Source organism: Tupaia chinensis, unplaced genomic scaffold, assembly GCF_000334495.1.
Source record: "Tupaia chinensis unplaced genomic scaffold, TupChi_1.0 Scaffold000290_1, whole genome shotgun sequence".
NCBI classification, from domain to species: Eukaryota; Metazoa; Chordata; class Mammalia; order Scandentia; family Tupaiidae; genus Tupaia; species Tupaia belangeri.
This window is the reverse complement of record NW_006159775.1, coordinates 214793-242761: the sequence shown is the minus strand read 5'-3', so window position 1 is coordinate 242761 and position 27969 is coordinate 214793. Positions and strand designations below refer to the sequence as shown.

Sequence of the window (27969 nt, the reverse complement as noted above, 5' to 3'; positions counted from 1 at the left end):
GAAGCTTCCTTGACAAGACAAAGGGGCTCCTGCTACTTGTCCACTCTCAAGTTGCTCATAACTGATAATAGAGCACTTTGACTCTGTGTCGTGGCTCTGATTTAACAGTCCTGGGGACGTACTTCTTGGTTTGTTTCCCTTTGCCCTCCTCCCATCTTATACCTCATACCTCTTCTGGCCCCACAGTGCATCTGCCCAGGCTAGAAGAGTAAGTGCTGGCATGAAGATCTCCTTCAGTGATCAACATTTTATAATAGATAGTGTTTTCCAGATAGTGTTTGAAGGAAGAGTATAACTTAGTCAGAAAGTAGATACCTTGAGAACAGATTCCCTGAGTAATAAGTAAATCAGGGTGAAAAATGGGATGCTATAGATAGCAGGCAGAATCAGGATTTTCTTTCTTTCTCTCTTTTTGTTTTTTTTTTTAAAGAGGTTGTGCCTTAGGGCATGTGTGCTTTCCTGAGAGACAAAGACAGAGACAATGAGAGGGAAAGTGAGAAATTATCCCCCGGGGAGGGGGTGGGGGGGATGGCCATGCCACAATCTTGTCTCCTCTATTTTCCCCTTTGGATCTTGGGCATGCATGCACACATGCCTGGAGTGATTTTCAAGCCACCGGGTTCAGGACTTGAACCATGGTCAGCTATGTGGGAGTCTAGCAAAATAACCACTATACCATCTGCTGGCCCCATGGGTTTTCATTCCCTTTTGAAAGTTAGTGTGTTTTTTAAAATATTGCAATAAGACACTCAACTTCAGTACATTCAGGGGAGCAGCAAGAAAGTCTACAAGCAGAGCCAATACTGTGAGGACAAAACATTTGAAATGTTCTCAAGTGACTGTGGAGAACTTGGTTAGGTTTCTAGGATTCTTCCTAATAATGGAGGACATCTGCTAGCCATATGTCTTGGTCCTTCTGGGGACAGGCCCAATTTAATGTAATTTAATTCCGTTTCAGAAAGGTGACTTGATCCATGTTTAATTAAATTCATTGGAAATTTTACAGCTTCATATGATTTTTCAAATACGTAATGTCAAAAAATATTTTGTCAGATTTGTGTTCTAACTTTTGGTTCTGAAAATGCCCTGTAAGGTGAAGATGTCCCTCTTAAGTCTGGAGGGTGAGGAACAACTGACTTTCAGGTGTACTTAACTAATAGGTCCAATTTCTTAATATTCTTTCTTATCACAGGTGATAAAAAATATATATTGGTTCTCTCTTGCCACATAACAAATACCCCAAGACATAGTGGCCTGAAATAACAATCACTGTTCATGATTCTGTGGATCAGAAATTTGGGCCTGGTTCAGCTGGGAGGTTTTCATGTAGCTTCAGTTATTTAGTGGCTCCACTGGGGCTGGATGGAAAAAGAGCCTCATTCACTTGGTCTGGTATTTGGTGCTGACTGTTGGTTGGACCATGTGTCTTTAGCAGACTAGTCCACACTTCTTAAAGTGTAGCAGCATTCCAGAAAGTCAAGGCCCAGCACGTGAACAATTTTTAAGTCTCTCTTTGCTTTGCGTCATATGTGCTGATGTTCTATTGGTCAAAGCAAGTCATGTAGCCATGCCTAGAGTGAGCGTGGGAACAGATGACATAAGGGAGAGGAAACAGGGAGATGTGATTTTTCTGGGGGCCTAACACTATTACAATCGACCACAACCTGTCATCAGCCCTGTTCCTCGTGCTAGGACTGACACCCACTTCACATAACACTGAATGGAGTTGTGTAGGTATGACATAAAAAGAAGATGTGAATTGGCAATGAGGAAAAGAATGACATCTATATATAAAGATGGCTGTCTGGAATGGATGTTAGCAATAGCATAGTAATGATGTAAACTCAAAGAAATGGGCCCAACTGCTAGGGCAAGGCAGTGACAGGGCACCCTGCAAGGCTGGAAGGCATATGGCTGACCATGGGTTCAGTTTCCTAGGTTAGCTTTAAAGCACACTGGCACACATTAGCTCCCAAGATCTTGAGGAGAGGGGAGGCTGGAGAAAAGGGACTGCAGCATGATGAAAACCTATTGAGGGTGCTTTTCCATTTTCCCTCCATCCCTCTTCTTCCTCTTCCCATCCCTCTTCTTTTTCTTCTCCTCCTCTCTCTTGCACACTCATTCTCTATCATAAAAGCAAACAAAATCTCAAAGAAACATGAATCGTTTTTGTTTTTTTAACCTCCATTGAGAATGTTCAGGCTGTTCTGGCCAGCTCCATGGTATAGCAGTAGCATGCTGCTGCTCAAGAGAAGCTGGATTCCACTAGATTACCATGGCTCAGATCCCTGGCCTGGTCAGTCTGAATCACACTGGACATGCACATGAGTGCCCAAGATCTAATGGGCTGGGAGATTGGAGGAAAGGGGATCACGGCATGACTAGACACCCTCTGTGGAGGGTGTCTCTGTCGGTCATTCTTACTCTCACATGCACACACTATCGTGAATTAAGAAAAAAAATTAAAAATATTATTCAGATTGTTGGATATTTGATGATATTAAGAAATTATATTAGGACCAGCAAGTGGTGTGGTAGTTAATGTGCTAGACTTCCACATGACTGACTGCTGTTCAAATCCCGGACTTGGTGGCTTGCTTTCTTACTTTCTCTCTCCTTGTCTCTCTCTGGTGAGCATACATGCCCTATTACAAATAAAAATAATACTGAATAAATTGAATAATTATTTTAAAAAAATTATTTCAAGTGGAGTGATGGTATTCTAGTTATGTCTTTTAGAAATTCTTTCAAGGATATTTTAAAATATTTACAGATGAAATGGCATGATCTGAATTTACCTCCAAAAAAAAAAAATCTAGCCATGGGGAAAGGGTAGGAGTGAGTGTAAAGAGACATGATTGGCTATGAATTAATAATTGAGCTATCATGGGCAATGGGCACATAAGTCTATACTCTTCTCTATACTTGGTGGGTATTTGAGGATAAGAAGTTAAAAACAGTGTCCAAAAATTTAGACGAGGATCATGTGAGCCAGTAATCTCACATCTGGCAATTTGTCCAAAAGTAACTGAAATCAGCATCTCAGAGAGAGATTGGTACTTCCATGTTCATTGTAACCCTACTCACAGTCAGTCAGTAGATGAATGGCTAAAGAAAATGTGATGCGTACATGCAATGGAATATTACTTGGCTTTAAAAGAGAAAGAAGTCCTGACATTTACAACAACACGGCTGACCCTAGGGGACATTATACTAAGTAAAATTTGTCAGTCACAGAAAGATAAACACTGGTTGATTCTATTCATGTGATGTATCAAAAATAGTCAAACTCATAGAAGCAAGAGTGGATTGGTGGTTGCCAGGTGCTGGGAGAGGGAAAAATGGAGAACTGCTAATTAGTGTGTGTAAAGTTTCTGGAATGTGAGTTAAATAAGTTCTAGAGATCTGCTGGACAACTTTGTACTTACAGTTAACAGTCTTGTACTGTACACTTAAAATGTGATAAGACTCGATCTCAGGTTAATTGTTTTCACAACAGTAAAATAAAAAGAAACATTGTTTAAAAAGTTAAGAGGGGCCAGCAGATGGCATAGTGGTTGTATCACTGGACTCCCACATGGCTGATCGTGGTTCAAGTCCTAGACCTGGTCACTTGAAACTCACACGAGGTGTGTGTGTGTGTATACCCAAAATTCCAGGAGGAGAAGGGATTATGGCATGGCCATCCCCTTTGGAATTGATTTCTCACTTTCCCTCACTGTCTCTCTCCGTCTTTCTCTCTGATGAGCTCACACACACTATGGTAAAAACCTCTTCAAAAAAGTTAAAAAGAATATTCAAACCATTCAGTGGCCTTGAAAACTAGTGGAAGTTATCATAGATGCTACCCTAAGCTGCTCCTAAGTACTTTCTTCTTTAAGTGGGAGTGTGCAGACAATCAATACTAGATTCTGGTTGCTGCTTTCTCCTAACCTGAGATCTGTTTGTGTAGAAGTTACACATTTAATTAAAAGAGTTAGAAGGTATTTGATGAGGGGTCCAACATATGATCCACTCCATTGCTTGGGAGAAACTAGAGCTCTCTCAAGATGGGCTTGATCTCTCTCAGTGTTGCCGTGGAGTACAACGCTTATGCTTGTAGCTAATTAGGGCTGACTTAGCACCGATTCTTGTATTGGAGAACAGTCTGGAGCTGTTCTCTCCTGGAATTTTCTAGCTCTTAGTGTTCTTGACTCTAAGCTCCCTAGAATCTGAAGAGTTTGGAAATGCCATCGTATGTGCAAGTCAAGTCTCTTCCTGTCATCACCTGGCACTGGTGATTCTGGAATTCTTGTTAGAAGACTGAAACTACGAGTGAACGAACACCAGCCCCCAATTTTATGTTACATTATCCCAGACTGTCAAGCCCAAAGCTGCCATTGTATTTACTAGGAGTCTGTGGCCCATGAACCCTCACCATGCACTTTTCTTCTATTAAGGAGATAGACGTTTTGTCAAGGGTCTGAACTATAGAAAACCCCAACTGAATTCCATTTTATGATGTTGCCTTGATAATTTCCCCAGATTTTTCTTTTCACTTAAACGTTCTGATCATCTCCATCTTCCATGACACTCTGTGCCTCTCTGAAAGGAACTGTGAGTGGAATGTTATTTGATCCTTGGATCCCTGAGGTTAGACAAGGAATTAGAAATATCCGAACTTTACTTTAGCCCCTAATCTTATTATTGCTAAATGTGTACTTAATAAGAAGTAGAATCAATACTTCAGGTCAGAGTAAGTTTAAATGGTCTAGAATTTTTGTATCTAAAAATGAATTAAAAATAATCACCTAGAAATACTTTACAGTGCTGCCCTTGGTTAGGTGTGGGATCATTCTCCAACTTTCCCCAGAGAATGCCATTTAAAGTTTTCAAATCACGATGACAAATGTGATGAATCAAAAGTATCCTTTCTTTTTTAGTTCTCACAATTACAGCAGAGAAGGGGACACCAAGGAAACAGAATTTCCACTGAGATTTTAGAAAGATAGAGCTATAGGTGGACTCATCACTTTTCTCAAAGCTCCTAAAATTATGTTTGCCTAGTAAATTGTGGGGGGGAAACAATAGCCAAAAGATTGTTAAATTGTCTTCATTTATCTAAGAGTTTGTTATAACAATGTATCTGACATGTAGATAGAGTTTTCATTCAGTTGATCTTATCTGAAAGTGAGAGCTGAAAGAAACAGGGTGGGGCAGGTAAAGTCAGGTGCACTCCAAAGAGACTGTGTGTCTCAGGTGCTACTATGACTCTGTGAACTGGGATACGAGTGGCCAACCTGGCCTTGCCTCAGCCGAGCTCATCTTGTTAGATGAGCACACATGTGAACAACTTGGACTTAAGGGCAATTGATTTTGCTATAGTCAAATTTTCTGTAGATAGGTGATATTAAGGCCATATAGTGTGGTTAGCCATGTGGGCCTTTATATTGCTACTTCTTTCATATGCAGGACTGATTTGTGAAATGTGACTGAAAGCACCCATACATCTAGAGAACTGGCATGTGTGGGGACTTGGGACCATGGGACTGCATGGTTGCAATCACAGAGACTGCTGGACGTGGTTGAGCCAGGCCCATTTGGGGTGGAGAAATTTATGGGCATCCCAGTGTGTTTCATCTGAGAGCACTGGTAAAGGAAGGGCAGTCATGTGTACTGAGTACCAGCCATGGGGAAAGGCCTGCCCTAGAAGCTGCACAAAGTTCCCTTTCCATAAGTTATACTTGTTACACACCCACATGTGAAATACTGTGTCGTTAGTGAGCTAGAGATAGGACAAGTACTTCGCTATAGATCACACCTGATTAGTTAGTGGCACAGCCAGTGTGTCAGCACCAAAACTTGTGTTCTTTTTTACTGTCCAGTTTTAGAGAATGTAGGCATAAAGAATGAAAGAAGCTGAAGATACAGATAAATGTAGCCGTGGCTAGGAAGAGTGAGCACGGATAAGGAGCAGAGCTGCAGAAGTGAATTGGAGAGCTGTGCAAAAAAAGGCAGAGTTAGCTTTCATGTGAGGTAAGAAAGTCATGGAGTAGAATCCAGGACTGGATGAGATTAAGAAACGGGCAAGTGAGCCTCTGCAGAGGGTGCCCACTAGACACAGGACTCAAATATCTCTTATAGAAAGGCAGGGCTTTCTATTAGGGCATGACTCCAATTTCTCTACCAAGGCCAAAGTGACAAAATGTGAGCCAGTTATTCTTCTGCATAAATATGCATCCATCTTAAGAGGAAACTTTAAAAGGTTCTTATTGTGGGAACTGAACGTGTTTTCATTTTACGTCTTTGTGACTGGCATGTGCATGCTATCCAGTGTAACTACAGGCTTGACCCCCTAACCCAGGCCTTCAGGCTGCTGATAGCCTCAGCAGCTGTCACCAAGATTCTGGAATCAAGCAGTACATCCTACTGTGGACCTCTCAGAGCAGTGTTTGGGTGAGGCCAGTGCCTGTTCCCCTGGATATTGTGGCCTTTGCCTCTCTGAGCACCCTTTTTGGGAAAGCAAGCTCAGGAATGATCAAGAACCAGCCACTATTAGGCTTCAGGAGGAGCCCCTGCCTCCCAGACCAGGGAAGAACCAAGGGTTGGCAAGGAGAAAGATCTAGAAAAGGGGAATGCTAGGGTCTGAGGTAAATCTGATTCCATCTCATTATACCGTATTTCTGAGACTTACTTATAATCCTTCATCCTTTCATGGCCAAGTGACTGGGAGAGTACACAGTAGCAAGCACCTTGCAGTGTACAGGAGTACTTGGTTTCTGGGCACACGTGGTTGGAAGACCTTGCAGTGAAGATGAGGCCCATTGTTGCGGAAAGACAGAGTCCAACCTTCACATGGGCGGGGCTGCAATGCAAAGTCCCACCCAGGGCCTAAGAGAGGATGTCATGTCTGACCTTGCACTGGCTGCACCCTGCTTTTTCAGGTGGTGCTCAAGCATGAGGATGGCGATGAGACTGTAGAGCCGCCCCCCACCGGGCGCCGGGACCGGAGGAGGGCCAGCGTGTCTTCTGGAAGTGGGGCCGAAATCCGGGGCCTTGACCGCAGAAGGAGCCGCAGGCACTCAATGCAGAACATCAAGAGTCTTTTGTCAGCACCCACTAGCCCTTGCTCCCAGTCGCCTCCGAGCTTCAAGTCGGCCCAAGTACAAGAACTCCGTGAAAAGTAAGTATTTACTGGGCAGTGGAGAGCATACATAGATATGGGCCTGGAAGCCATAGACACCCACCATCACTCCCTCCTCACTGGCCTGTTAGCACCCCCTGGTGGTACTCGCTGCCTCATCTCTACCGTTAAACCATCACCCCAAGTCCCCAAATCTTCCTACCAAGATAGTCTTTGGAGACCTGCTCAGAGTTGATCTAAGCTCCATGAACTCACCTTCAACTACCTGTTTAATAAATATTTTCAAATATCCCAATTAATCTCTGTTCAGAAAAACTATGTTTAATCAAATGGAGAAGAGTCCATAACAGAACTTTGGCCTCAAAATGAATGGTTTGTCACCATAGACATGTGACATTGTAAATCTCTTGAGATACCTGTGGGAATACATGACTATCTCAAGGTTGGTTTTAGTTAAATAGAGTAATCCCACATGAGTTAAAAAATATCTCTTTACCTATATTTCAGCAGATATTAATTTTGTCATTTAGCCAGTCAGTCATTCAGGAAACATTTATATTGAGTGTCTGTTACAGATCAAAAGTATTCAAAGTGATAAAGATACATAGATGGAAATGATAAAGTCTTCATTCTTTGAACTTTACATCTGAGCTGGGAGAAATATCGAATGAGAAAGGTCAATAGGAAGAAAGAGATGGACAGTCCCATGAGAAATTATATAGTTACAGGTCTTCAAACAGTTCATGGAAAATGTGTACTGTAAAAAAGGTATTCAAAAGTTATTCAAAAGGATGTCAAAAGTTTTTTGTTTCAAAATAAATTAATACTTTTAAATTCCATTTTTCCCACAAACTTTTCGAGTTGTCACTGTTTTTGAAATTTGAAATGTGACAAAATCTTTTGGGACCCTCGAGTAGTTTTGTAGCCAGTGTGACAGAAGGACAGCTGTGTTATTCTAGGGTCTTGGTTCAGTTGTATTTTCCCAAATGGATGCTGTCATTTTACTGTGATGATGAGTTCTGTGGGCCAGTCTGTGCCTTTTGGGCCCATAGTGGCTGACTGATACACTCACCTCCTGCTGCCAGCAGGGTGGAAACAGTGCTGTCCTTGGCTGGAGCATGCTCCCTCCTCATGGAGAGCCTGCTGGTAGGCAACTTTAGATCACAAGGCTGTAAGATGAAGAAGAAAATTAGAATCAGTCAGATGACCCTAAGAAAGAAAGCAATCCATCCCTAAAGGAATATCCTACCATCACCATTACTAGGAAGTGCCCTGCTCTGCTTGGTTTCATGGAATCACTCAAATTTGCACCAAGCGGGACCAGCAGTTAGCGTAATGGCTATGTTGCTGGACTCCCATGTAGTCGACCGCGGTTCTCGTCCTGGACCAGGTGGCTTAAAACTCATGCCAGTCACGTGTGTGTTTGTACCCAAGATCCTGAGAGGAGAATGGAGGAGAAGGGATTGTGGCGTGGCCATCCCCCCTGGGGGGTGATTTCTCGCTTTCTGTCTCTCTGTCTATGTCTGTCTGGTGAGCGCACGCGCCCTATAGCGAAAACCTCTCCAAAAAAAAAAAATTTGCACCAGGCCACACCTTGGGGCTGCTGCTCTCTCACCAAGAAAAGGAGGACATCGGTCTGAGAGCGACATGCAGCCATGGTCTATGTTGACATCCCTTTGTACCATGTAGCCCCAAGGGCCCTCTATCTTGAGTTTTGTTTGTTTTTGTTTTGTATTTTTGAGTCTCTGTACAACAAACTCTATTGTAATGAAAAGATCTCAACTTCTGAATAGATTGAGGAAAAAGAACGTTTACCATGGTCATTGTGTTATGCGATCAAGACTTTTAGCGAAATCAGCTATGCTCACAAAGGGGCATTTGAAGCTGTTTCCTAGCATTGCTTCTAGCTAATGGCTTGATAAATTATCATGGAGTGAGTTGAGGAAAATGTACACAATGGGCTGAAAAAAATCAATAATTAAAATCACCAAAAATGCTGAGGATAGGAGTTAGGTGACCCTTGTCAGCAATACTTGGTATTTGCTTGCTTTGGCTGGCTTGTGTCACGTTTGTTCCTGGTATGTTTCTTTCGCCGCCCTACAGTCTTCATTCTTTGAACTTTACATCTGAGGTGGGAGAAATATCGAATGAGAAAGGTCAATAGGAAGAAAGAGATGGACAGTCCCATGAGAAATTATATAGTTACAGGTCTTCAAACAGTTCATGGAAAATGTGTACTGTAAAAAAGGTATTCAAAAGTTATTCAAAAGGATGTCAAAAGTTTTTTGTTTCAAAATAAATTAATACTTTTAAATTCCATTTTTCCCACAAACTTTTCGAGTTGTCACTGTTTTTGAAATTTGAAATGTGACAAAATCTTTTGGGACCCTCGAGTAGTTTTGTAGCCAGTGTGACAGAAGGACAGCTGTGTTATTCTAGGGTCTTGGTTCAGTTGTATTTTCCCAAATGGATGCTGTCATTTTACTGTGATGATGAGTTCTGTGGGCCAGTCTGTGCCTTTTGGGCCCATAGTGGCTGACTGATACACTCACCTCCTGCTGCCAGCAGGGTGGAAACAGTGCTGTCCTTGGCTGGAGCATGCTCCCTCCTCATGGAGAGCCTGCTGGTAGGCAACTTTAGATCACAAGGCTGTAAGATGAAGAAGAAAATTAGAATCAGTCAGATGACCCTAAGAAAGAAAGCAATCCATCCCTAAAGGAATATCCTACCATCACCATTACTAGGAAGTGCCCTGCTCTGCTTGGTTTCATGGAATCACTCAAATTTGCACCAAGCGGGACCAGCAGTTAGCGTAATGGCTATGTTGCTGGACTCCCATGTAGTCGACCGCGGTTCTCGTCCTGGACCAGGTGGCTTAAAACTCATGCCAGTCACGTGTGTGTTTGTACCCAAGATCCTGAGAGGAGAATGGAGGAGAAGGGATTGTGGCGTGGCCATCCCCCCTGGGGGGTGATTTCTCGCTTTCTGTCTCTCTGTCTATGTCTGTCTGGTGAGCGCACGCGCCCTATAGCGAAAACCTCTCCAAAAAAAAAAAATTTGCACCAGGCCACACCTTGGGGCTGCTGCTCTCTCACCAAGAAAAGGAGGACATCGGTCTGAGAGCGACATGCAGCCATGGTCTATGTTGACATCCCTTTGTACCATGTAGCCCCAAGGGCCCTCTATCTTGAGTTTTGTTTGTTTTTGTTTTGTATTTTTGAGTCTCTGTACAACAAACTCTATTGTAATGAAAAGATCTCAACTTCTGAATAGATTGAGGAAAAAGAACGTTTACCATGGTCATTGTGTTATGCGATCAAGACTTTTAGCGAAATCAGCTATGCTCACAAAGGGGCATTTGAAGCTGTTTCCTAGCATTAGCTTCTAGCTAATGGCTTGAGAAATTATCATGGAGTGAGTTGAGGAAAATGTACACAATGGGCTGAAAAAAATCAATAATTAAAATCACCAAAAATGCTGAGGATAGGAGTTAGGTGACCCTTGTCAGTAATTCTTGGTATTTGGCTGAGGATAGGAGTTAGGTGACCCTTGTCAGCAATACTTGGTATTCACTTGCTTTGGCTGGCTTGTGTCACGTTTGTTCCTGGTATGTTTCTTTTTTTTTTTTTTTTCCTTTTTTGCTGTTACTTTTCCAAGGTCCCTTTGTTGTGAGTTCGGAGGAAAATACTTTGTTATAGATTGGTGAGGATGAGAGGTGGACCATCTTGGGTACATTTCACAACCTCATCATGCTGGGCTGGAGACCAGAGAGGCTGTTCCGAATGCCACTTGTTTTATTCTTTTTAATTAGAACTGATTTTATAAATTATTGCTGGTAAATTTACTAATTTACTTATATGACTACATTATAAATTTAGTAGCATTTGAGAAAAATACACTTTCCAGCTTGTAAAGCTCGATAACATTTTACAGACTGGTAGTAATGCAGTGACTACCCATGAAGCCTGTTGGAGGGCTTTTGCCTGTAGCCTCATAAGACATGAGAAATTGTCATTTTGGCAGAGGCAGGAAAGGGTGGCAATAGACAAATGAGGAAATGATCCCAGTCTGTACAGTGTAGTCACATGCTCAACATCTGTGCCTCAAAAAGACACCTTAGAATCAAGTAGCTCATTGTGTTCTGTCCCCTGCAGGCCTTGAAAGACACAGAAGCATGCCTGACATAGATTGCTCTTCATCTAGGTGAACGCCCTGGATGTTCTTTCTGCTAGCTTGTAGCAGCATGCCTGCAGATACCATCTATGAGGAATTTTAGGCTGAATTTTCTAACTCTGTGACCCTAGAGGTGCCAACATTTTTGAAAACAAGGCACAAATAGATCAGATGTTCGAAGGGGAGCCATGTTGTTGTGAAATGTATGTGACACTCTACCCAGGTGGCCCTTTTATATCATTTGAATTTAATTCTACAGTGATCCTGGGTAGATGCAAATGAGCCATATGTCATTGTCCTCGTTGTACAAATGAGAAAAACAGATGGGAGTGGGTACCTTAAAATGAATTGCACGAGTAGGGCACTGAGTCATGGGTGAAGCCTGTTTTTGACCCTTCCCTCTCAATGTCCAAAGCATTCAAAACCACATCTCAACCAGCCTCTCCTAAACATGTTCACTGAGCAAGAATCACACTTCAGTCTTTTTAGAGTGAGTTTGTTTTATATACCCTGTAAGTACATTTTTGAGATAAATATAAAAATTCAAAGGGGGTTCAGAAAAAGAATTTTAGTCTCCCTACAGACTTAAACCTGCTAGGCTATGTGCTTTAACTCTAATGAGGACTAACAAGACTGAACTCAGATGAGTTTGCTTTGGTTTCTTAAGAAATAGAGCATTTTCCAAATGAGGTATAGGTTTATTGGCCACCTGTCATCTAACAGCGTCTTTATATGACTGTGTGTGTCATGAGTTTCTTCTTTGCACTTGAAATTTATAGATTTGATTGGAAGGAAGAAAAATTTGGAGCTTTCATTTATTACTGAGGAAATTATTTTTGGCATCTAAAAGCTCTTAAACTAACATCTCCAGCTTAAATTATAGTATTTATAATCAGTCTTAGGACTGAAAGATTGTTAGTTTGTCTAGCCAACATCAGGAGTCTTTTCTTTTACATTTTCTAGAGATGTGGTGCATTTCCAGCCTTGATCTCTCTCTTTCCTAACATACAACCCATTCTGTCCTTGAGGTTTGTTTGTTAGGAAAGTCTCTGTTCTGGGTTTGCCTCCCTTAAATGTCTCCCTGTTCATCCTGGTTCTTCTGTCAACTCACACTGGATCTCCTTGTTGCATTATAGTGAATCTTTCTGAACATTGCACGGGGGACTTATTTAACACATGCACCTTGAATTTCATCCTGTTGATTTCAACACAACATTCCAGCCTGTGGAGGTAATTTTTCACTTCATATAGTCATTAAGTTAGCAGTTGTGCCATCCAGCTTTCAGTCATGTGTGTATTTAAGTACACACAGAAGTAAGACCTGGCAGATAGTGGATGTTGACAACTATTAGGTCATTGAAAAAGTAATGACGTATTTTTCCATTTTTTTCTATGCAAAATATGCACTATGACTTTTCCAACAACCCAGTAGTTGGGGAGTGGAAGGTACATACTAGTGCCGAGTGCCTGAAAGGCAGAGGTCAACAAAGTTTCTCCATGAGGGTCTGATAGTAATTGTGTTAAGCTTTCAGGGTTAGACCATCTCTTACAACTACTCAACTGAATTCTGTTTTTGTGGCATAGAAGTAGCTATTGACAACAGGTGAGCGAATAAGCATGACTGCATTCCAGTGAAACTTTATTTATGGACACTGAAATGAATTTTATGTGTTATGAAATACCATTTTCATTTTTTTCCAACCATTAAAAATGTGAAAGCCATTCTTAGCTCACCAGCTGTATAAAAACAGGTGGTGGGCCAGATTTGGCCCAGAAACTATAGTTTGGCAACCTGTGTTCTAAGGGGTTTTTTGATAGAGATTAGGGGGAAATGGTCTGGAATTGGCGAAGAGAAGAGGGCGTGTGAGTGTGAGAGGAAAACCCACCATGCCGTGTGAGAGGGCTGTAGGAATGTGTTCTTAGGTCTGGGGTGAGAGCAAGGAAGTAAGGGAATATTTCATGAAGAGATTGAGACCATGGACTTGCTGATGGCCGGTGTTGAGTTTCCAAAGCAAGTGGGTGGAGTTGAGAGAGATGGAGATGGGCAGGCGGTGAGTCAGATTGGGGACACAGAGGCAGGTGGAGAGAAGTGGGTCTCTCAGGCAAGGTTGGAGTACTTGGGGAGGTTATGACAGATTGGAATGAGCACAGTTCGTCTCTTAAAGTTCAGGGAGTATTTTGCTCCTGAGGGGATGTCTGGACACATTTTGGTCATAACTGAGCAGCAAGTGCTACTGGCATGGAGTCTAGTGGATAGAGTCCAGAATGCTGCTCTGCAATGTGCATGAAAGATCCCCCAAAAACAAAGAACCATCTGTTCTAAAATATTAGGAATGCTGAGTCAGAATCTCTGCCTTAGGGGAAGGCAGGTGATTGGTTATAATTTTCATCTCCTTCTTGGGGCGATACCAAGGTGGGGTGTGTTTGGCTATTGGAAAAGGTACCTTTCTTAGAGGCATGTGGAACTCTGGATTTACCTTAAATTTTCATGTGCGTGGGTCAAAACGGACTTTTTTCAGTCACTATAGTAATCAGCTATATCTATCTATCTATCTATCTATCTATCTAGAGAGGGAGGGAGGGAGGAAGAGAGGAAAAGAGGGAGAGAAAGAGGGAGAAGAGGTATTTTTGGTTAAAAAATATTCCACCAGTATTTTGCAAACCAAGTCATGAATGCAGTGTTTCTTAGAAAAGAGATATGGAATGCCTTCAATGGCTGACTGGTTACTCTGGGCTACTATATAAATTACAGTAGAGTCCTGTTTTTGGTTTTTCTTTAACTACATTCAGCAAAGTTTGCAGATGGGGTGCAGTTACAGGGAATATGCTGACCCCTCATTGAGTACCAAAGACTTGCATAAATGTCATGCTTCTCTCAGGAACCAGAGTGTCCAACATACCCAATTCTAATCAGCTTCACATCTATCACATTCCAAAAAATTCACATGATAGACTGTGACAACAACGTAGGACAAACTGGCAAGAAGAAATAATCATTACATAACAGAGGTATGATATTCTTTTTTTAAATTGCCAGAAGGCATATGTGCTCTTTCTAGAGAGAAATACAATAGAAAAACATCCCTCAAAGGAACCCAGTCATGCTGTAATCCTACTTCTGTAATCCCTCTTCTTCCTCCTGTCAAGACTTTGGACACATGTGTACACATGTGTCCGCCATGCTTTTAAAGCCACTAGGGCCTGGACTCAAATGGTGTTCAGTCATGGGAGAGTCCCACTCCCTTAACTGCTAAGCATGGGGTCAGCCTGAGGTATGATACTCTATAGCTAGGCATCGTGAACTGGTTCAGAGGAAGAGGGACGTGGGGCAATCTTACTAAAGGTGTTCAAGTGGAGCTGAGGACTCAGCACTGAGAGGCAGCAGTGGACAGCTCTCCTCTCCTCTTGGCTGCTGATATTGTCAGCTGATGGTCAAGGAACAAAAATATTAAATAAGAGAATTATTTTTTCTATGTAACTTAGGCTGGAGATAAAAATTTAAAAATGCCTGGTGTATATTGCACAAAATGCTCGTTCTACTAAATTGTGAAGTGATACAGTTGTAATCAGGCTATTGAGAGAGTCAGGGGTTATAGCCAGGTTTTGAGCTTGCAGGTGGGACACAGAGGTTTGACCTGCAGGCTAGAAGGACTAGAAGAACACTTGGTCTTCACAAGTTTTCCTCAGGGTGGTATTTGGAATCACGATGGTACTGGACATAGAATGGAGGTGTTGAAGTGAGGGGGTGAGTTCAGAGTCTGGCTCCTTCCTTATAATCCTGTGTTAATTTATACATTGCCATTGGCTCAGAGTAGGACCTGAGTAAAGAGCACCTTTTCCATGTTTTCAAGTAAAAATGATAGGATTTAAAGATGTGGTTATGAACTATGAGAGAAAATGAAGGGAGTTAAGCCAGATAGTTCAAAGATGAAAGTTCTTTTTTGTTTGGAGAGAGAGATTTTGGTATAGGGCATGTGTGCTCTCTAGAGAGACAGAAACAGAGAGACAGAAAGGGATTATTCCCCCAGAGGAGATGGCCACACCACAGTCCCTTTTCCTCCATTCTCCTCTCAGGATTTTGGGCATGCATGCACATGAGCCTGGCATGAGTTTTAAGCTGCCAGATCTGGGACTCAAACCACAGTCAGCTACGTGGGAGTGTCCAGCCATGTAACCATTATGCCACCTGTTGGTCCCAATCTTAACATTCTTTTAACATAAATTCTTAGAAATGAAATTCTAGAACAAGTCATTTGCATTTTAAATCTTGTTAATAACCACATTGCTCTCTCAAATGGCTGAACAGTTCGAGTATCTTTAATTTGAAATGCTTGAGACTAGCGTTTTAGAATTTCTCATATTTTGGAATGTTGAATATACATAATAAAGTATCTTGCAGATGGGACCCAAGTGTAAATATGAAGTTCATTTGTGTTTGTATACACTTTATACACATAGCCTGGAGGTCCTTTTATGTAACATTTTGTGTCACAGTGTTTTGACGGCCACCTGTCCCAGGAGGTCAGATGTAGAATTTCTACTTGTGACATCATGCCAGCTCTTCTAAAGTTTGGATTTTGGAGCATTTCAGAGTTCAGGTTAGAGATGTTCAACCTATACCAGTTTATTATCCCACCATCAACGTATGATTGGCCATTTTCCCACACCATCACCAGGACTGGATGCCAGGAGTTTTTCAAAATTTGTGTAATTCTGACAAGTGAAATGTGGTGCCTGAGCATTTTATTTTGCATTTTTGAGTACTACTGAGGCTTTACATCTTTAATTTCTTCATCAGCCATTGCCATTTCTTTTCCTGAATATTGCCGGTTCATATCCCTTATCTCCTGTATGACCATTTTAATTGATGGACAGTTGCTTTTCATTTTTAATATGGAACTTTTCTGATACAAAAGATAGAATGTAGGTATTCTTGACATTTTAAATAGTAACTTTTGGGCAATTTCCCCATATCTCAAATACCTTTTAACTAAGTTCATGAAGTCTCTTACTGTATGCATAAACTACATTGTTGTAGTGTCCATTCGTGAGTCGTTTCCTGTGCGGCTTTTAGGTATCATGCTTGCTTGGGAATGTGTGTCCTCTTTCTAACTGCAGGCTCTCTGAGTTGTCTGGGGAAAGTGCTTTGCTCTTCTTCCTTCACTATCTAGGAGGTAAGGACGAGTGGCAGCAGTGATGGGTCAGGATTTATGGAGGACTGACTGACTTGGTGCTGAGGAATTTGACATGTACTGCAAATTCCATAAAGAAGGAGATAGTACCCTCCCCGTTTTACAGAGAAGGGAATTGAGGCACACATCATAGACGTGGTAAGTGGCACTGCTGGGTTTGGTCCTAGTCAAATTGTAATCCAGAGCCTATACTTAGAGTTGAAGGTCCCCCCTGGAGCTATTTTTTTTTTGATCTTTAGAATGTATTCAGTAGCAGCAGTGTCTTTTGAGAATGAATTAGATTTGTTGAGAAAGCAAAAAAATCAATGAGAGCAAATGTTTACTAGAACTTGGTAATCGTAATGAACTGTATTGTTTGTGGTCGCTGTTTTATTTTGATCCTGAAGTAATTATACTGATTTGTTGTTGTTCTCATAAATGGGCACTGAAGACAGTTTCTAAAGAGGAGTTCTGAGAATGTTAAGAATAACTGCAACATTGGAATAAGCCCTCCCAGTTAATTGCAACTAACCATTTTCTTGGTGATGGAGAAAGAAGGCATAGAGGAGAGAAACTCATGGTTGGAAGGAGACTAAATTAACTATCTTCTATTGAAGACCAAGAAGGAATGGGGACCTAAGCTGTCTTCATCATAGTGTACCAGTTAGTGGCCCAGTGGGCAATGGGATGAGGGTAGCCAACTCCTGGGGCTGAGCCTCCAGGATGAGAGCTGGAGGGAGGCATTTGGAGACTAAGGTGATGTTTTCTATTTTTCTGTAGGAGTGGGGAAGGGTATTGGCATCTCTCCACCAGCCCCAGGAAGTAGTGGGCGTAAGGGGGAGCCTAATTATGGAACTGTGCCATATGAATGAGCTCATCTTCCTGTATTTGACAGGAAAGTGGTGTGTGTGTGTATGTATGCCTGAATTCTAGGGTGGCACATTGTTCTCTGTCACGTCTTGGTCACAGAACGTTATTGCCAGGATTACAGAATTTATGCACCAATTAGTTGCAGGGTCTACAGCAGAATAGAGAGCAGCCCCATCTTTCTTGGAATCAGTTCGGAATGAGCAGTCAATTTGTGAGCAAAACCATATTATGAGACAAGTAGGTGTTGTATAATATTAACTTACAAAATCTACACCTCAGGTGACCTGCTTGGTCTTGGCTTAGTTTATGTGCAGTAAAGGAACAAGAGCTGATGTGGTTGAGAACACAGGTGTGCTCTCAGAACCACAGACCTGGCTGCCCCAAGACTTGATCTTGGTCTCCTCATGTATAAACTCAAGATGATGCTACTTCTTTAATAGGGTGGATGGAGAGTTAAGATAGACAGCACAAACGTGTTGTTATTATAGTCATTCCATGCCCTGGAGCTTTCCCGGATACTATTCTATTAAAGGAGGTAATTGTTAAATAAATATGGACATGAACTGGAGAGAATATTTTGTGCACCAGCATAAACATGCTAGAGGATTTCACAACAACCAGATTAACATCCTCTGGTACCATGAGCAGCAAGTAGCTACTTGGGGAGGTTTATCTGATGGTAAATGATTCATTGTAAATGAGACTCACTGACAAGGGCTGTGACCTCCTGATGTAGGTATGATTGAATACAGACAGTGATTTAGAGATGTCCAAGAGGCACTTCCTGAGCAGCACAGGGTGGGCTGGATGGGAGAGGACTGGAGGGTCAAGGGCGGGTGAGCGTGGAAATAGGAGAATTGGCACAAAGTAAAGGCAAAGGCATGTAAAAAAGACTTTGCAAATCTCTTCATTTCTGGATCAGGACTTCTGGTTTCTCAAATAGTCACTGTGATTAGATTGCAAATTTCTTGGGGAGTTTAGAACTCTGCTAAATTGAGTTTGGGGATCTTTTTGTCCTTAAAATTTTATCCTTAAAACTCAATAGAGCAACTGATTAATTTCAAGTGAAAATGTGAGTCCAGGGTTGTATTTTAGCAAAAGTCCCCTGGAGCAGTATGGGGAGAGCTCTTTAGAGGAAAGGAGGCTAGGAACAGGGAGACTGTGTGAGGCCATTGCAGTGGTCCAGGAAGCAGTAGAAGGGGCCTGTATGAAGCAGGAGCAGGAAGAAGGGAGAATGCATAGGGAGGGTGAGGAGATGCTGGATGTGTTTGTCAGATGAACTGAATTGCATGGTGAGAGAGAGGAAGGAGTCTGAGCCGATTCCCTAGCAACCAGTAATCCAGAGTCATGGGATGGCTTTTTTTTTTTTTTTCATTTCATTATCTTTTGTACATTCAATCACATTATTATTTGGCTTACAAAATGGATATTTCAATAGGTGAACATTTCTCCCTAGTACAGTTGATAAAACTACAAAATACCTTCAACAGATAATACCACATTTCTTTGTGCCAATTAACACTTCGCCTCCCTGTTTTTCTTCTAAATGTCCTTCCTCAGACCCTCCTCTTTCACACACACTATATCTGGTATTTACATCCATATACTGTGTTTCTGTATCCTTTAGTCAATTAGTTTCAGTCATAGAGTGCGGAAACTCGATATATATTAAGTGGGGACATACAATGATGGGATGGCTTTAAGGACACTCAGTAACTCTGGATTTTTAAGTTTGAGGTATCTGGTTTCAGACAAGTAGACATTCCCATTGGTACTTCTGGAACTTAGGTGGCCATAGATGATGGTTAAAGCCCTGGCATAGGTAAATCAGGAAGAACAAGTCGAACGCTCAGAGAAGTAAGTGGAGAAAGACCTCAGGAAGTACTGAACTGAAACTGAGCACGTTGCCCACTTTCTGAGTCAGTGAACTTGAAATTGGTTCTCTTCAAGTGTGACCGTTTCTTAAGCTAGAGTGGACCATGATAGTGTGATGTTCCAGGACAGACAAGCCATCTACTGTGGTAATGGCAGTGAATACACTGCAGAGCGAAAGAAACATGTGTGTTTCTAGCTGAACCTTTGACATGATTTGGGAGTTTTGTTCTTTCAGTGCCAAACTTGCCTCTTTTTGAGCACCCATAGCTCCATTCCCTGTAACACAGCTCCCATCAGTTTCCGAATGCTCGCAGCCTGTCTCTGTGCATCTTGCTTTCTTCCAGCCCTTGATGCAGATACAGTCATGGGTGGTCAGCTGGAGAGTGAGCATCTCTCTCTCTAAACCATGCAATTCCCAGATCCTTTTGGAAATGAAGCAGGGGCTTTCTAACAAGCACTAAGCCACATTGATCAGAGCCAGTCATGGAATGAGGGAAGAAATTGTCTTTGCTTGATAAGAGCCTGCAAAAGGGCCTTCAGTGATGAGGGTCAAACAGGGAAATAAAACCCCGAAAGTATAAATTGAAGAAGCCAAATCTGGTGGCAAAAAAGAACTCTCTGCAGGACAGACACAATGCTGGTAAATTACTTTGCAATGGAGTCTTTCGAGAAAAGGCTTTAAAAATTGACAAGGACAGATCCAAAGAGAAAGAGAGACCTGGCTGAGGGCCACACTCGCCTAACTCCGTGCACTCGATAAGGAACTGATGTGATGACAGAAGCATCATATACATGTTGAAAAATATTTGTTATTTCTAAATGAGGTAGTTGTTATGTTTCAGAGGCTGATGGCGACTAAGATGGACTGTAATCATGGTCCAGGTATGTCTCATGGTGCCCTGAGTCCTGCTTCATCCGTACTCCTCCTGGTGGACACCGGGCCTTGGTGGGATAGGCAAAAGAGTGAAAGACTAGGAGTGAGAACAGTTTAACTCCCTGTGCACATGAATGCAGTCAGAAGAGCCTCTGGTGTTGAGGAAAGAATCTGAAAGAGGGAAGGATTAATAGCTTCTTTCAGTCTTTAAAGAGAAGAAAGAGGCTCTTTCCCCCTAGCTGCCAAGAATTTATCATAGGCAGAAATAGCCCTATATAGTGTTTAGGAGTAGGATGCTAGAATTGGACTACCTTGATTCAATACTGGCTTACTAGTTATGTGACCCTGGGCAAACTCCTTACCCTCTCTGTGCCTCAACTCTTCATCAGTGAATGGGGGCGACAAATAATACCTATTTCAGAGATTCCTATGATAATTAAAGGAGTGAAACTGCTTAGCATAAGGGTGCGACGTTTAAGTAAATAGAATAAGTGAGTGCCTGTCCCAGAGACAGCCTGCTTTTCTCCAGAAAGACCCTTGGGAGGTGGAGCCAAGCAAAGAATAGAGAACCCTGGCCCTGGGAAAGTGCCCTGCAGAATCGAGGGAACTTGGGCACATTTGGGATGGTATCTGTAGCCTAAATGCCTTTGATTGTCCTGATAGAGCATGCTTCCTGGAGACAAAGTAACTCGGCCAGGATTCCAAAGACAATTATATCACACTTCAGAAATACTCAGTCACAGTATCCACATTGCCCCAGAGAAATAATTTCATTCCTGAGGTTTGGATTTTTGTTCAATTTTTCTCCTAAGCCATGCGGTTCTGGTTTTATAAAGATGAGAATAAATTTGACTAGAGACGGGCCTCCATGAGGAAGTGGCCAGTCAGGGCTTGCTGCATGCAGGCGTTTGTCCCAGAGGTCATTGGATGGCACAGAGCAGTTTGGGAGTGGGGAGTGTTTTGACTGCCTGCCACGGACAGGCCTTCTGGAGCTAAACAAATACCAACTCATTGGATTTGAGGAGCCATTTTTATTTTTCTCTATTTTTTCAGTTATAACAAGCTTTGTAAAATTGTGTTGCACATAAGATAAATAATTTTATCACAAAGTCAAAAAGGCATGAGTCTACATTCATAATATCACCTATTTTATTTTTTGGAGAGGTTTTTGCTATAGGGTGCATGTGCTCACCAGACAGAGAGAGACAGAGAGACAGAAAGCGAGAAATCATCCCCCAGGGGGGATGGCCACGCCGCAATCCCTTCTCCTCCATTCTCCTCTTGGGATCTTGGGCATGCACGCACACGCACCAGGCGTGAGTTTTAAGCCACCGGGTTTGGGACATGAACCGTGGGAGTCCAGTGACATAGCCATTACACTAACTGCTGGTCCCACTGCCTATCTATTTTGTAACCTTTTTTACCCCTCATTAATGATAGAATATGTACATGCACAGGAAGGGGGGGTACCCTGTCCCCTCAACATGGCTTATTCACACCATGATCCCCTTCTTCTAGTCTTTACATCTGCCAGATTCCTGGGTGTACACTGTGTGTTTTCAGGCCAAGTGGACCGGGAACTCAAACTACTGTCGGCATGTGGCTTCCACTTTCACAGTTTAGAATCTTACTAACTAACTATGCCATTGAGTCTGGGCCAGTACCTCATATCTGGGAGTGAAGAAGTTAGCCACTAAATCTCTAGGCAGAAACTCCCAACATATGTTATTTCAGAGTGGTCATATATTAATAGACTTATTAGTATTGACATTTTTAAGAACTTCGTTGTTATAATTACTGACCTGAATTTGTTAAGATAGAAATACTAGCTCCTAAATACTAGCTCCTGGACTAAAAGAACCAGATCATATTAATTCGTCCACTCAAATCTTATTTTCTTACGCTTACTGTATTCTTGGATCTGAGGATACAATGGGGAATATCAAGCTATTAATTTTATAAGGCAGTATGCAAATAAGTTTTATGGCAAGTAAATATGTATAGCTTTGGGAGAGGAATTTTGATGGAAGCAAACAGGGCTGCATGGTAGAGGCTAACAGAAGTTTAAGGATATACCCTTGAGAAGAACTTGCAGACGTGCCCAGAGGCAAAGGTGTGGGCAGGGATAATCATGACGACATCACTTGTAATAACAAGGAATACCTAGAGAAGTAAACCATGGACCACCCATATGATGGATGCAACCTGCGGTTCTAAGACATGTACAGTGCCAGAAATACCGAAATACTTGCCTAATCATTTGCTTTATCAAGAGACTATAAAATAAGATATGTTTCAGGGTTGAGTTTTTTTTTTTTTTTTGAATGTAGATGTTGACACACCAAATTTTTGACAGTAGTTATCTCCAGTCAAAGGGGACTTAACTTTTATGAGTACAGGTTGAGCATTCCTACTCTGAAAATTCAAAATCTGAAATGTTCCAAAGCCCCAAATGCTGCACGATATGAAGTTTTTGAGCACAGATATGATGCTGCAAGTGGAAAATTCCACACCTAACTTCATGTGATGGGTCGCAGTCAAAATACGTAATACTTTATTCAGCATCTCCAAGGGGCCTGGTATTAATGATATGTCATTTTCTTAAATACTTAAATGTGAATAGGTAGAGGAAAATGATTGCTCATCAGTAGCTTATAAATTCATAAATTATGGTGATGCTAAGCAGCCACAGATCATGCACATGTGTGGCTGAGATAGTGACACATTTCCTTCCTGATGATGATTCAGTATATATAAACTTCGCTTCATGAACAAAATGATCTAAAAAACTGCATAAAATACCTTTGGCCATGTGTACTTGAATGTTGTGTTTAGACTTCGATTCCATCCTCAAGATACATCATTACATATATATAGATATCCCCAAATATGAAAAAAAAACTCTTAAATTTGAAACACTTCTGATCCCAAGCATCTCAGTGAAGGGATATTCAACATGTAATATTATCCTTTTTCAAGGGAGTATGAATTCCCGTAATTAAATATTAATTTTAAAATTGGTTAGAAAACAGATGGGACTGGTCTAAGAAACCTCTTCAGGCATTTAGACTGAACTCTGAAGGACGAGAAGAGTGGAAAAGGAATTCCCAGGCCAAGGTACTTCCATTTTTGGTGGCAAAGACAGAAAGGGACTTGGAGTACCTGGGTGTCCGTAGGCATCCTGACAGGCAAGGCTGTGGGGTATGGAGAAAGACAGAGGCAGCACTGAGATGAGATGAGGTTGCCTGGTGCGGGTCATGTTGTGTAGGGTACAGAATGTGGTGGTTATTTGGCATCTGAGGCTCAACTGATCACCTTTGAAGAGATGCCTGTCCACCTGGTCAGGCCAGATTGGAGGCAAGGAAGAGTGGAAACAGGGACATAGTTGTAACGAGGCCTGTGGAACCACTACAAAACATGGGTAGCTTGAACTAGGGCAGTGGTTGTCAACTCAATGGAGTATCTAAAATTAACCCATGCTCAGGCCCCACCCCAGAATAGCTGAACACAATTTCTGGGAATATGGCCTGAGCATTCTCATTTAAATAATGGATCTCAGGGGTGCAAATCAGTAGGCTGGAGGTTACTAGTGCCCATAGGGAGACACAGAGGATTTGAGGCATATGTTAGAGTCACTTACCCTTAGTGTTGAATCTCTAGAACCACCCTCCAGGTTGAGCCAAACCTGTCTGAGACATGGTTGGACCTGTGTGAGTATGCAGGGCAGCAGGTGGACCTGTGACTGCGTCCTGATTCTCGGGTGATGGTCTTTATAGATCCTTGTCGCCCTTTGTTGCTCTCTTTTCTCGTCTCATTACCTCTTTGTATACAGTTCATTTTCATCAGCATCTCTACCAGCAGATGGTCAGTGAGGTAGAAAACAAATACTACCCAAACAAGTCCATGTGATTATTGGTGGTAACTGGGGGCAGGACTTGAAGTGGTAGATAACAGAAAACGAGGTTGTTGGGAAGAACTGGCTGAAATGTAAGATTTGGGGTTTATGACTAGGTGTCAATTATCTGTACTTGATTACCATATTAAGAGTCGATTGTGGCATGTTCAAGTCCAAACCATATGAAAAGGCAATTAGAAGTTCAAGAATCGAACTGACTCATAAGTTGAGAAGATATTACAACATACTGAAGCTCTGAAACACATCTAGTCTCTCCACAGTGGTTACATTTGATACTGCTTCTTGATGTACAAGGCGTTTTGTTCACTTCTAAGTGTTTTTCCCTCGCTAGTATCCTTCCCTTCCCATCTGGGAAAAACATGAGGCAGTAGAATATGTGTACTGTCATATTTGCATTATTTGCAGTGCCATTGTTTGCATTCAAAAGCAAGTTTCACCTGAAAACATACATTCGATTAGTAATCATACAGCTTCTAGAAGAGGGAGAATGTGTCTAGCGTCAACACATTTTAGTTTCTTCAGCTATAACTGACTATCGGAGCTAGAAGCTCCCATTCGGATAGTTCGCTTAGTTTTATGGGCAAGATTAGAGAGCCCCTGTTTCGACCATGGTCCTTGGACAGATTCAAGCCAGATGTGGCTTGAATCTACTTTTGCCTTTGAGGCTGCCTTCCTGAAAGCTCATTCTGGGACTGTGCTTTGGTATCCTTTGTGTTTCCGGAAGTTTCTAGAGAATTGAAATCTATTTTTATCTTAGTTTCTCTTCTGCTTTCTCATTCCTCCAAGGGACATTTAAAGCAATTAACTAATATCTGTGTCTTATAATAAAACTTTTCAAATACAAAGTCAAGGTATACGTGAAAGAAAGTAGTGAGACACCTTGTGGTCTGCCATTATCACTCACACTAATTTCTTTTACACCTGAACAAATCTGTAACCCCAGCTACAAACTGTGTGTGTGTGTGCATGTGTGTGTGTGCGCGCGCGCGTGTGTGTTTTGATGTTTATGCTGAGCAGATTGGAACTACATTATATTAAAGTACTTCATGTTTTAGTAGAATTTATTAATATTTGATTCTAAAACAAAATGGCAAAATATTGGTTTATGCATTGGTGTTCTGACTGGTGGTCCAGCTTCTTGGATATCTTTGGGATCCATGAGCTATACTTTATATTTCTAAACTGTGCATGCTACAGAACAGTAAATACCTTGTCTAACTTTGGTTTCTCACCATGGAAACAGAGCAACAGTGGACTCTGTTAGAGTTTTCTCTTTTTTTAAAAATTAATTTGGTTGGTAAACATCTTCTGAGAGAAGTTTTTAAATTGTTGTATGGTAGATAGCAAACTCTCTTTTTAAATGAAATCATTGCTTCAGTTGGTCAATTGTCTTCATCAATGAAGATCACTAATTGGAAGTTTTCAAGTCTCATAGTAAGCCCTTGCTAACCTCAAAATGGCTTCAAGTGAACAGCAAGTGTAAGTCACTCTGAGGCTAAGTTCGAACTGCAGGGTAAGTACTCCATAGTGCAGAACGATGCAGACCAAGCCTAAGTAGACACTTTCTTTGTCATAAATGTAACCAAATATTTATCTGAAATATATTTCATCTCATTTTGACGTAAGTAGTATGCTTATTTCAGAATTAAATGGGGCATTTAAGATGTCCACATTTTATCTAAACCGTAAGATCAAGTCTCCCAACTAGTTGTCACACATGGGTCATACATATGCCAAGACATTGATATGCTTAAGCCTGAGGACAACTAGGCAAGTTTTTGGTGACCAGGGCCTTGGGCTGGTCTTCTGGGAGCCATAGCAGCCTGTCCATGACTCTCGCTGCAGGTGGCATTGTTTGTGCTGTGTGAGTGGGGTCTGGGTGGGTACTGTCAGGAGACTGTTATGTAGAAGGAGCAGCACTATGACAATGGAGTGATGGAACCAGTTTAGATTTTCTGTGTCAGTTTCATAGGGAACCTGGAATGGTAGGCCTCTGGACTGGACATTCAGAGACCAGAGTTCTTTCTCTCTCTCTCTTTCTTTCTTTCTTTCTTTCTTTCTTTCTTTCTGAAAGATTTTTGTGATAAGTGCATGCACAGAGGCAGAGAGACAGAAAGTGAGAAATCAACCCCCAGGGAAGATGGCCACTCTACAGTCCCTTCTCCTCCATTCTTCTCTTGGGATCTTGGGTGTGCATGCACATGCATCTGGCGTGAGTTTTAAGCCACCGAGTCAGGACTCAAACTTTGGTTGAGTACATGGGAGTCCAGCAACACAACCATTATGGTATCTGCTGGCCCCAAGACCAGATTTCTTATTGGCAAGTTGTTTGAGCTTGTCCTCTCTAGATCTCACCTTTCTTATCTACAACATGGGGAGATTTCTATAGTCATCTCCAGATACTTTCAATCTTGGCCACAGACCATCCCTATCAAGTGTGTGCTGAGCTCTAGGTAAAGCCCACAGGGTTAAAGAATTTCCAGAGGCAGCAAGTACTTGCTGGATATCCCTAGGGGCCAAGGCTGTAGACTGGGTCTTGTGGAGAAATAGAACCAAAAAAGTAACTAGTCAGGAAGAATGACTCCTGCAAGGACCCTGAGGCTGAACTGCCATTGGATAGAAAAGTGATAATCAATACATTAAGACTCAGGCAGAGAGAGTTGGCTCTGTGTCACAGCAGTAATGTGCTGCCTGAGAGAAGCCGGGTACTACATGGTGACTGTGGTTCAAATCCTGAGCTTACACATGAATGCCTAAGATCTGATGGGCTGGAAGACTGGATGAAGAGGATCAAGCATGATCAGACCTTGGTGGGGGGTGGGGGAGTCTTTCTCTCTTTCTCTCAGAGGGTCTCTCTCATGCTCAAGCTTGTTCTCTCTCTCTCTGATGTATGCATGCCTGATACATGAATGATAAAGGAGAAAGGAGAGGTAATCCTCATAACACAGCAAAGTCCTGTGCTTGGAAAGCTGGATCCCGCATAGCTGGCTTTAGTTCAAGTCCTGGCCCTGGTAGCTTGGAAAGCACACTGGGCATCTGTGCATGTGTATCTCAAACCCTAGTGGGATGGACAAATGGAAGAGAGGGGATTGTGGTATAAGCAAGCCCCTTTGGGGGGAGGCTACTTTCTCTTTCTGTTCCTTTCTCTCTGGTGAACACACACACCTCCTCATAATAAAAGAAAACTAGGTGAAATAAAAAATAAGCCAATTACTATTATTAAAAAAAGAAAAAGATTCTGGTAGGGAGGTTCATGAAGAGATAGGTGGAGATAAAGTTGGGGAGATAAGATGTTAGTGTGGCAAATTAGAATTGATACTAATGTTAGTACACATGTTTGAGGAGGACATGGTCACGTGTAAAATTCCATCTTGTCTCCTGATCCATTCTTCCTTGGCCTTTTAGTTTTGCTCTAACTATATTGTGGAAGTCTTTTCAGGCCACTTAAATCTCTGGGTTTGGATTCGGCCAGTGGTATGGTGGTTAAGGTGGCCAGATCCCCCATGACCAACTGTATAGTTTGAGTCCTGGACCTGGCAGCTTGAAAAACATGCTGGGCTCTTGTGCTTGTATGCCCCAAATCCCAAGCACAGAATGGAGGAGAAGGTACTGTGAGGTGACAATTCCTCTGTCAGGGAGGTGTCTGGCTGGCTATTGCTCGCTTGCTTGCTCTCTTTCTTGCAAGCACATATGCCCTATAGCAAATTTTTAAAAAAATCTCTGGAGTTGAATTCTTCTTGATACAACTAGTTGTTTAATGCTGAATGCCTTTTCTCTCACCAGCCTTTAACTCCAAGGGTGGAAACCTCTTTTAACCACTATATCCCAGCAACTTATGTGTAATAAGTGCTCTATAAAATATTCATTGAATAGTGGGAGATAGAGTCCCACCCCGTAGTTAGACTGCTTTGCTTAAAAAAAAAAAAAAATTTTCTTTATTTTTTTAAAAAATTTTAAGGAAAACAGC

At 41.9% G+C, this 27969-nt stretch overlaps 1 protein-coding gene across 1 annotated transcript in view; it reads left to right on the top strand.

Moving 5' to 3' along the window:
- The window catches only part of FHOD3 (formin homology 2 domain containing 3), a 507831-nt gene that overhangs the window by 299381 nt on the left and 180481 nt on the right, over positions 1-27969 (top strand). The window contains exon 10 of the mRNA XM_006150579.2: positions 6924-7162. Within this exon, the coding sequence (XP_006150641.1) occupies positions 6924-7162 (239 nt within the window). The remainder of the gene's footprint in view (positions 1-6923; positions 7163-27969) is intronic.